This window comes from Helicoverpa zea, chromosome 10 (genome assembly GCF_022581195.2).
Source record: "Helicoverpa zea isolate HzStark_Cry1AcR chromosome 10, ilHelZeax1.1, whole genome shotgun sequence".
NCBI lineage: Eukaryota > Metazoa > Arthropoda > Insecta > Lepidoptera > Noctuidae > Helicoverpa > Helicoverpa zea.
The window spans coordinates 7,456,376-7,467,780 of record NC_061461.1 but is presented as its reverse complement, the minus strand read 5'-3'; the positions used below and the strand labels follow the sequence as shown (position 1 = coordinate 7,467,780).

At 33.6% G+C, this 11,405-nt stretch overlaps 1 protein-coding gene across 2 annotated transcripts; it reads left to right on the top strand.

Annotated features, from left to right (window-relative positions):
• Positions 1-3,466: 3,466 nt before the first annotated feature.
• LOC124633923 (PRADC1-like protein) lies at positions 3,467-7,415 on the top strand. 2 transcript variants are annotated; one of them, XM_047169297.1, is made up of 6 exons: positions 3,467-3,643; positions 3,733-3,869; positions 4,007-4,122; positions 4,325-4,450; positions 5,148-5,315; positions 7,202-7,415. In XM_047169297.1, the coding sequence occupies exons 1-6, from the start codon at positions 3,559-3,561 to the stop codon at positions 7,209-7,211; spliced, it is 642 nt and encodes a 213-aa protein (XP_047025253.1). In that variant the 5' UTR covers positions 3,467-3,558; the 3' UTR covers positions 7,212-7,415. The 2 variants fall into 2 exon arrangements, with proteins under 2 accessions (XP_047025253.1, XP_047025255.1); XM_047169299.1 differs by having other exon boundaries at positions 5,148-7,415.
• The last annotated feature ends 3,990 nt before the right edge of the window (positions 7,416-11,405 follow it).

The following is an 11,405-nucleotide window of genomic DNA, read 5'->3' as shown; positions in this document are numbered from 1 at the left end:
TTATCAAATTATCATTTCTAAATAATAAAATTACAAAACCATTTTGTCGCTTACGACTTTTAGTTATAAGCTAGCGCGCGTATTGTTATCCTCGCCCCGCTCAGACGCTCCGACCCCTTTTGGCGCCTTAGATGCGCGTGCCGGTTATGGAATTATTGTTGACCAATTCGTCGCCTTAATAGACGTAGTTCACAAAGACTGTATTGTATATTAAAATATAAATGTTACGTATTGTGTACTTACTTTCGATAGTTTTGGAACCAAACTAAAACACAGGACAAGTAGAATGCCGTTGGCTATGAGTATAACTTTTTTTAAAGTCCACTTGACCGCTTAAAGCCATTTGGAGCTTTGAAATCTCGATTCTCGTATTTAAATAAATAAACTTATAATCTAGTTATGAGCAAAATGTTTGTTTTGGTTTTGAAGTTTTGAAATGACACAGACTATATATTATACTACATAACCTTATAACAAATGTCAAAGATTTGAGTCATTATTTTCTATATCGAAAATGATATAATTAATTAAATATTCGTTGCATAACGAATAGAATGTGTTTTAAACATACATATTATGCATTTACATTGATTTAAAATGTCGAAATAACGCCAAAAAACGTTAGTCGAGATATTCTCGATTATACTTTAAATGGAATTTTGGCAACACTAAACATCTTAGCCGTCATCGTTGTTCGTCAGATCGTCGACGAGTTTTTTTGCTTAGCGAATACGGTTTTTATCAACGTTGTTTTTAAAAGCGATGTCTACGATGCGACATCTGTGAACTCGTCGTTGTTAGCATCGATGATGTGTTTGTTACAGAATCGCATGGCAGATGTTGGGAACTCAGAGAAAGTTGTTGTAGGTATGGATAGGGTAAGAACTTAACACTTAAATGTATGTAAGAAACATACGAAAAAGTTGAAGGAACTCCGCAACGGTATCTATTCTTTAGCTCGTGTTTGGGCTTATTACATTCATATTGATGAGAACTTTTCAATCATCGTCTCCCGAAAAATAACGTGAAATCAATGTATGATAACAAAACAACAACTATAGACTACAATGGGGCTTCCTGGGGCCCGATTCTCCTAATTTCACTTAAGCGACATATGATTCACATTCGACTGAGATCCAATCACGACTCAATTACGATTGAAGTGTATGTGGTATTCCGCTATTTTTTCTTTGAAATAAACGTTTTTATCCTTTTCTGTCATTTTATAATGAATCATTTTGTCTGCAAATGATTTACGATTGCAATATGATTGTAGAGCAAACTACCATATAGACCAAAATCACCAAATTGGCAGACCTATCGCAAACCAATCGAATGTCGTTGGAATACGATTGGTGTAGGAGAATGCCCGATATGGTTAAAACTGGGGCCCGATTCTCCTAAGTTAAAAATGTCAAAATTGAATTGAAATCGAATCGTAATATGACCGCAATAGCAGTTTTAACCATATCGGGAATTCTGCTACTAATATAAGACCAATACATCACAACAAAATCTTCGTCGATGTGCCTCTTTTTAACTGTTGTTTAATGGCACCAACTGCGGTCACGTGAACAAAGGTGCCGAAACCCCTATTAAAATCGGAATCTGACAGACGACATGGTGGGAACGAGCTCTAACATCTATAACATACTAGTGTGCTTTATTAACGTGTGTATCTGTTAACACCGGACAACACGCGCCCAATCTCTTTGAAAGAGTAATAGATTATTGGTCAGTTGGTCATAGTTTTTGCATATAATATTACCAGCACGAGTGTTGCAGGTCAAGTCCATTTCACGAAAGAAGTCCCGCGGAAAACTGTGGAATTATTAATTTTGTACGTAGGTATTTACTGAGCTATCGCTTAGACACTAGCGCTGCGTCTGCGGGACTTCTTTCGTGAAATCGACTCTATTTACCTGCCTACCAGGGGCCCGATTCTCCTAAGTTAATAATGTCAAAATCGAATAGAAATCGAATCGCAATATGATCGCAATAGCAGTTTTAACCATATCGGGCATTCTGCTACTAATAAAAGACCAATCGTATTCGATTGACATTTGATTGGTGTGCGATTGGTCTGCTATTTTGGTAATTTTGGTCTATACGGTAGTTTACTGTACAATCATTTTGCAATCGTAAATCATTTGCAGACAAAATGATTCATTATTGAATGACAGAAAAGGATAAAAACGTTTATTTCAAAGAAAAAATAGCGGAATGCCACGTAAGCTTCAATCGTAATCGAGCCGGGATCGGATCTCAGTCGAATCGAGTCGAACGTGAATCGTATGTCGCTTAAGTAAAATTAGGAGAATCGGGCCCCTGTAATGCATAAATGTGCCTAGGTCAGCATCATCTAGTCATCAGCTATGAAAATAATTAAAAAAAAAGCATATCCCTCCTTGAGGAGGTCACCCCAAGAATGGGTCACCCAGTTGAGTATTTAGAACATAGATGTAATATTATACTAAACAAGATTGCCCACTATCATAATATACATTTACGAAAATGAACTCTCTTTTAACGCAATAATGTACTAAATTGGTTGCATAATACACAGAGGCAAATCCGAGCCGAGAGGGATAGTTATAAAGAGGGCCGCGTGTCTCGTTCTAACATATTGCCAACATAAAAAAAATTATGATCAACAGTTTTGTCTACCCAAAAAAACAATTGAATCACTTATATTTTTATCTTATTTTAACAATTGTAAGTCAACAAATTAATACCAATCGCATTAATTTATTCGCATTCATTCTTAAAACATAAAGAACATAGATTTGTATTTCGCTTTTTTTATCATTTTCTAGTGGTAACCCTGAACATTCTTGGTGCGTATTCAGCATTTAAATTTTTGTATACATATATTTTTTTGTACTAAATCAATTATTATTTAAAATGGTGAAAAAGTGTTGCGTTTATACTTGCAAAAGTGAATCCTATGATGGTCGCAATATATCGTTCCACAGGTTAGCTAATTATAACATTTTCATAAAGCAAACAACTAGGGAGCCCATGAATTCTCGTAATGAGTGAAAATATGGATGATGGATTTAAGAACTGTTGTACTATTGTTATAGCTTCCCAAAAAATGAAGAAAGGTTTATTAATTTGTTAATTTTGGCTCATATTAATGGCTCAGCAGTCTATATGTGAAGTAAAAATAAAAAAAAATTGTCTTCACTTCGAATCCTCCTCCTTTTATACTTTGCTAATTCCCGCTAATTATTAAAAGCCTATATTAGTTTCTTAAGGTCACAAACTGCGAAAGTTAAAACTTCAATACCAATCTGTGTTTAATAATCTTGGCAAATTCGTATCTGTCTCACATAGCTAAATCTCATAGTCACCCTATTAGAAAGGGACAGACGGCCTCCGGTATAAGAGCGCAGTCCTGTTTACTATATTAAGTCTATGATTTAGAATGGCAGTGACATATCACTGTCAAAGTCATACAAACTGTCAGAGAAGAGGAAATCCAGCTTAATCGCATCGCATCGGCCCGTGGAAATTTGGGGTTTTCTTAGGAAATTATAGTTTTCCTAAATCATTATGAAATTTAATTCTATAAAGCGGTTTTTCCCCTTATATACTAGCTTAATACTGATCATATTTTCGAGTGCTGTGTCGCCTGGGGGTAAATTTATTATTCTTTAAATTGTTGTAGGTTATGTGTATTATTTAGCCTGAAAGTGTTTATTATTACACCTAATTTTACTATTACAGCAAATGATTTACACTTTTATGATGGTGTTTCTACAGCCGACGTTATATTTGGTGACGTGTTTTTCGAAATATTAGATCCTCCCGAACTTAGGTATTCCTATAGGATCAGGCCAGCGAAAGATTTTGGTACACCGTTCGTAAGTATGGTTATCTTAGAGAATAATTTTATGAGTTGATGAATATAATAACTACTAAAATAAATGCACTATACAATGAATGCTCATTATTCGGGAGAATGACTCAATATCTCAATAAAAACATCGTGTTTTTTCAGAATGAGAGTATACAATTCCAGGATGCTCGTTTGGTTCCTACAGTACCTCTGCATAGCTGCTCTGACATAGTTAACCATGATGACATTGTCGGGCAGATTGCATTGTCAGAAAGAGGGTGAGAATTATTATCATAATAATTTAGTTCCTGCAGTTTGAACAGGACATTTGTGAGTTTGAACTTGCTAAATATGATATACGTGACTGACACAAACCTGCGAATAAATCACATTCTATAAAGATTTTCTTGAGTGATTGTCTGTTGTTGCTACATGTGCATTTAATTTGATATTCTTAAATTCATTTTATTGGTATTTCAGGGAATGTTCATTTGTATTCAAAACGGCAAAAGCTCAGCAGGCGGGAGCAAGAGCCATTATTATAACAGAATCTGTAGACAAATGGGATGATTCACTAGATCATCTAATAGAGATGGTTGACGATAAGTATGTTTATTGATTAACTTGTTTTCCTCTGTTAATAAGATATAGAGAGAAATTTATAAGTGTGTCTAAGTATTTATATGGATCTCTGAATAGAGAGGAAAGGTACACCAAAGTTAAAATATATATATGGATTGTCTGACAGACGAAACAAATAAAAACTGAATGATGATAGCTGATAGTGGGGATTGGGAACAAGGAAATTTCAATTAACTCCAAATAAATTGATTCTTTTTACTGTCCCACTGTTGGCCTAAGTAACTGAAGCAAGCTGTTGCCAGTCAGCATGGGTAGTGTCTTAATCAGAGATTCCATGGTCTGCCTCTAGGCTGTCTTCATCTACCTTCACTCCTCACCACCAATCAAATTAGGGCTAATTTTATCCCACTTATCTGGGTGCATCAACTTTGCAGGTTTCTTGCCTACATCTGCTATATCACTTGTCTTGGACCTGATAAAAAGATAGTTACTTTATTAAAAAGGCAACAACTCAGCACCTTTTAATAAAATGGTTCCTAATTTGTTATGATTAGCTTGTTAGAAAAAAATAATAGGAATTTACCTTTGGAGGCAAAAAATATTTCTTACTTGATATTCTCTGATGAAGTCAATTACATGAACTTAGTCAATAAGATAGTAACTTACTCAGCTTCTTTAACTGTAAATGTACATAAATTAACTGAAGTATAAAACATTTCAGAATGGAGCTAGATGTGAACATACCAGCAGCATTTCTACTTGGTCGGAGTGGTGCCACAATACTCCGTACATTAAGAAAATTAAAGAAAAGCTATGCAGTAGTCAATCTGCCAATAAACATGACACATGTGCCAATTAGTAAAATGAATCAACCTCCTTGGATTTCATGGTAATCTTGCACTTCCTTAAGTAGTTTTGATGTGATTTTCCAATAGTTTTCATTATAGCTCTTGTTAAACTTAATAAATACTGTAGCTGTTGTATGAAGAAAAGCTAGACATTGAATGAACCAATCCATCTATTTAATATGTCACTTATTGCTGTATTGAATTGATAAATGATATAAAATATAATATGATTTATTAGGAGGGTTGTGTATCACCTGTCAAGTTTTCAATTTTGCTTATACTTATTTTGGATCGACAATTGATCAGATACATCAGCTTTTTAGTGTATTTTTTTGCTTTTTGTACTTTCATTTCAATAAGAATAAATTATTTATGTTATGAATAGACTTCCATCAAGACTTACTGTGTGAATACAAAATGATTCTAGAATATTAAAATGAACAGTTCTAGTTATAATTTACCAATCATTAGTTTATATATTTTTTTGTATATTTAGTGCTTTGAGTGCAGTTTGCAACCAAAAATAAAGTACAAATTAATTTTGTTATTTGTTATGTAGTCATAGCTGGTACTTTTGTACAACCTATCTTAATTAATAGTTTTTTATGTATCAAATTCAAGTGAAAAACTATACAAAAACCTTGAATGTTGATGTCAAATTGTGAAGCCAGTGTATTGTTATTATTTATTACCATGAGTATTATCATATAAATAGAAATAGAAAGTCATTTGCATCTGAAATGAATCTTATGTAAATATTGTTTTTTTAGTTTTGTTATTATCATCACTTGCGCAAATACTTGGTTGGTAGGTAAATGATATTAAATAGAATGTTACGGCTTTGGCTTCGTATTTATTTTTGCAGCAGAGCTAGCAGGATTGTTGCTTGAATGTTAATCATTTTGATTAGGTGTTTGACAATAACTATATGTTTATTTAGTAACTTTATGGTGATATAAACAAAGACAGGATATTGTAAATATTTAGTTTTAGTGTCCATTAGATTTAACTGACATGCCAAATCATTATTTTTGTGTGATTGCTTTATTTATTTGCAGCTTTTCAGTATCATTATGTTGTCAGGGTATGGTTCATTTATAATTTTATCACAATAGATAGATGTATCAATTAGTTTATTATTAAGGGTAGGTGTTTAACTTACAAGCAGAAAATGTTTGCTATATTCTGAGGGCATTTTCGTCCCATTTAGAAGAAAGCCTCTGAAGTTTTTTTTTTGGTTTGATATCACAAAGATAATTGAATAATTGTTTATGCAATTTCTCTGCACCACATGTAAACATTTACTGTTTTAATCTCCATTTGTAATATTACCTCAATTTAATACAGACATGACTAATTTTAATTACATAATGTAAATATTAATTAAAGGAGCAATCTTAGTGAATATGCCTTTGCAAATTAGTCTATTTTAATCAATTGTAGCTAAGAATTTGCCAGTACTATTCTCATTTTTTATTCTGTTTCTCATGTATTCGTTTCGCTCATTTCAACTCGTTTTTGACAGCATTCAGATAATATTAAGTTAATCATTTTGTTTTTGTTGCTTGTGCTGCTCAGTGAGTAATATTTGGTTCGGTAGGTAGTCATGTTAGTGTTGTTTAGATTTGTTTGTTTGCAATTATTCATTCATTTACAGTGGTATACCACTGTAATTTCTATCTATAAATATAATTTGTGTAAAATAATATGGAGGAAAACCAGAGCTTACATTTTTTAACACTATTGGCACCGCATTGAAACGTTTACATATTTTGAATTGAAATATAGCCACAATTTGATTAGCAATGTATTAAAATTAAGCCGTTTTGTACCTATAGATAGGTATAGATAGGTATACCTATAGATAGGTATAGATAGGTACGTGTAACAATATTTGTGTAACAATTAATGTCAACTTTTGCTTCAGGATTTTGTAAATAGATAAATTAATTTATCTTCAAGCAGAGGTGGTGTGAAATTCGCTTCGAGATTAAGTAACGAAAAGCATTCGGTCTTTGACTGCTTATAATGAAGATCTCATTGTACATAACGACATTTAATATATTATTATATAGTATAATATGAATCATGTATCGCTTTTGTAATTTACTGTGTGAAGTATTAAAAGTCATATAATAATACCGTATAAGTCTTTTATTTTTTTATGAATATTATGCCATTTAATTAAATAATTTATTTACACCACTAATCTACCAAAATCGATTTGAACATGCGTATGGATTACGATGCACAAGCGTGCCAGCACCGATTTTTAGGTAGGCATGGCACGAGAGCGCCTGTCCGTGATTTTTGTAAAATAGTTTTTATGTAAAATAATGAAAACTAAAAATGTTAAAAAAAACAACTATTAGTATGGTTATTATGTCGATGTCTTAGTAGCATTAGTTAATTAGATTAGTGAAGTTAGTGCCTAGTCACGCAGATAGGTTGATACTTAGTCGGATTACGAGATAATCTGTAGGTACTCAGTATACATTGATAGGCAATTAAGATTTCTCAAAATACTTGTGATCTGAAATCAATGCATAGAGTGTAGGTACGTGATATCTATTGTGATATTAAAGGTTCATTAGTTCAAGAAGTTACCACAAGGTAAATGCGTGGCGCTAATAGTAACAGTCGATCGCAGCAAACAAGTAATTGATTTTATTTTTTTAGGGTTCCGTATCCAAAGGTAAAACGGGACCCTGTTGTTTTTGCTCCTCTGTCCGTCCGTCCGTCTGTCACCAGGCTGTATACTGTGATAGTTAGAGAAATTTTTTAGGTGAAATTTTCACAGATGATGTATTTCTGTTGCCGCTATAACAAAAAATACTGAAAACTAGAATAAAATAAATATTTCGGGGGGCTCCTATACAACAAACGTGATTTTTTGCTCATTTTTGCTCGATATCCATATATATATATAGAATATTAGTTTGGATGGTACGGAACCCTGCGTGCGCGAGTCCGACTCGCACTTGGCCGGTTTTTTAGTACAAGTTATGCTTTTAAATTCTATAGATTGCCATTCATAATATTAATCGTCTATATTTATAAGTTATGGGTAAAGCCCGAAGCTGCGGCTACACTTAGTTCTAGCCGGCAAAACTTAAGTGTAGCCGGCCACAGGGAGCTTTACTTAGTTGCGTCCTCTTATCTTCGATTAGAACTAGGTGTAGTCACATACCTGCTCGTTGCTAGAGCTAGGTGTAGGTATCCTATTTTAACCGACTTTCCAAAAAAGGAGGAAGTTCTCAAGTCGATTTTATGTAGAAGGCTTAGGTATATAGTAGGTAGTAGGTTTAATATACATTCGGGAGCACAGAAGTTAGTTTATTTATAAAATTGGTAGTTACCTTCTTTGCAGCCCGCGCGGTAAGTTTATTAGCGTGATTATTTTGCATTGAATTAATTAAAGGTGTTTTCAGAACACTGTTTTTGTATAGTACCTAGGTAATTTTATTTCGATGCTGATACAAAAAAGTACTGCAAAGCAAAAACTAAAAATGACAAATTCGCGTGACTTCTGCACAGCATGCGATCTGAGTATTACACGTGTTTCAATATTGAACGAACCTAGGTAATTAGTATCTCCTGTAATGAAATTAATATTTGATCTTTATTTACTTCTATTCGGCACGGGAAGAAGTTCCCCTAGGACGCTTGTGAAATTGCGGAAAAACAGCTAATAGTAGATAGGTAGTAAGTAACATGTGAAGTTAGCTTAGTCACTATCCTGATAGTAAATTACCATGGTAGATGAGTTGAATTGACTTTTTGAAAACCTTTGAATTTGTATGTAGGTACCTATGTTACGTATGGCAGGCACTTATCTATCAAGAACAGGTGTAGCTTACCTTCCTATAAGAATCTAATACTTATTTATTCAATTAATAATTATGCGGATGTATACGATTTGTGATCATTAACATTGGAAACTAGCCTGCGCAATGAGTTAGGCACTTATTTATAGATGGGAGAGTCAGTATACACATCTGCTTAAGACAGAATTAATCGTTTCAAAGAAGAGTTTTTACTCTAGGTATCATTCTTGCTATTAGATAATAAGGATAATTAGATAGATGTAACAGTGATTGTGATGAAGAAATAGAAATATTAGTTTTATCCTTGCACCGAGAGGCTATCTGGCTATTTTGAACCATGGTGCGTCTAATAAATGGTTATGTAGATAAAAAAATTGTGTGACCCAAGTTACTACGTAATTTTTATTTTTTTAATTTTGTCCATTGGTATTTCTAGACTCTAGACGAGTCATACCTACTATAGAAAAGGTACACCTACTTACTTGATAAAATTAAATTCCACTGTCGTTAATTTCCATGCAACAAAAGTACCTACCGTTATTATTATTTGAAATTCGATTTTAAGAATTGTAACTGAAAAGGTTGTAAAAGCGACCCTTTTAGCCATAAATATTCCTCCCTAAGGAATGACTAGCATGAACCAAATAAAGTTTTGTAAGTATTTGAATATTACATACGTCGATGTTGACGATGCTAAATTATCTGTCACGAAAAGTTATGGTAAGTTTTATATTTTTATGGAGACATATTTTTTTGAATTAAACCGTCAGTAGACAACATTTCAAAACTTGCTAAACACGTTAGCGTCGATAATTTACCAAAGTACCTATTCATCTGCTATTTTGAAGTTTAGGATGTTAATTAAAGTTAGGCACTTTTGAAAATTATGATTTTTTTAACAATTTTTTACGGCATGGTCAGGCACCGTACCTAAATCGCTGATCTCTTTGGTCGCTAACCAGCTGCTGCTTCATGCTTTTCTGTGTATAGGTACCGGACTTTTGTATTAGGTAGGTAAGTAGGTATTATATGTTCACGCGAAGTCGTTCTCACATAAGAAGCCCTATGCATGATTGTCATCTAAATGCCAACAGCATGACATTAAAACACTAAGTACACAAACAGAATTCAACTTCACTTTTCAACATTTCCAGTTGCTTGGTAAATAAGTAGCTACTTACGTATTCATAATGAAAGGGCAGTAGACGACATTCGTGTCAGAAATATTCTTGCGTGTTTCAAGTTGTAAAAAGTTAAAACAAGCGAGTGAAAAGTTGATTGTCGGAGGTGTTATCAAAGTAGAACAAATGCGAGTAAACTCAACTTTACCAAGTACACTCACCTTTGCGTTTTATTTGTCTAGGGAGGTAGATAATTAGATATAATGGACATTAGCATAGTTCATGTGTTATTTGATAGGTGTTCAGGAGTTAAGTTTGCCATAACAAAAACAAAATGAAAGGGCGTTTTGGAGATAGTATTAATCTACCGAATGTCAGATACCACGGGTTTTTAAAGACTAAAAGTACTTAACCATTTAATTGTCTTTCTAGGCATGGTTCATATGCCGAAGTTGAAGATATATTTATTTATCAAATGAGTAACTTCTTGTTTTGAACATTTTGGGACGTTACTGAAATTCATTAACTTGACTTTTACATATTCCGTGTTAAACAATACCTAAATATGTATACCTACTATAAAATAATCGAAAAGTAAACTGTCAGGCTGGGACCGTTTTGTAAAAAGCCTCGCATACAGACTTACCTTTCGTTCGACAGTTGGCCCGATGGTTGGCTAATAGTTTATTTTGAAGGTATTTGCGAGTCTACTCAATCTTTTTAGCTGAGGCCCGATTCTCCTAATTTTACTTAAGCGACATACGATTCACATTCAACTGCGATCCAATCACGACTCAATTATTGAAGCGTATGTGGCATTGCGCTTTGTTTTCTTTAAAATAAACGTTTTTATCCTTTTCTGTCATTCAATAATGAATCATTTTGTGTGCAAATGATTTACGATTGCATTATGATTGTAGAGCAAACTACCGTATAGACCAAAATCACCAAAATAGCAGACCAATCGCAAACCAATCGAATGTCGTTGGAATACAATTGGTCTTATGTTAGTAGCAGAATGCCCGATATGGTTAAAATTGCTATTGCGATCATATTGCGATTCGATTTCTATTCAATTTTGACATTATTGAGGAGATTACTTAGGAGAATCGGGCCCCTGGTCTAATACCGGGCAAATACTTGGTCGTAGCAGTGCGGGCAGTAGGTACCATTCACCACTACA

Excerpts from the sequence above, each read along its gene's own strand:
- LOC124633923 (XM_047169297.1), top strand. The coding sequence starts at position 3,559 with ATGAAATTTAATTCTATAAAGCGGTTTTTCCCCTTATATACTAGCTTA. Across the intron at positions 4,123-4,324 it reads ATTGCATTGTCAGAAAGAGG|GGAATGTTCATTTGTATTCA; the intron begins GTGAGAATTATT and ends TTGGTATTTCAG. Across the intron at positions 4,451-5,147 it reads ATAGAGATGGTTGACGATAA|AATGGAGCTAGATGTGAACA; the intron begins GTATGTTTATTG and ends AAAACATTTCAG.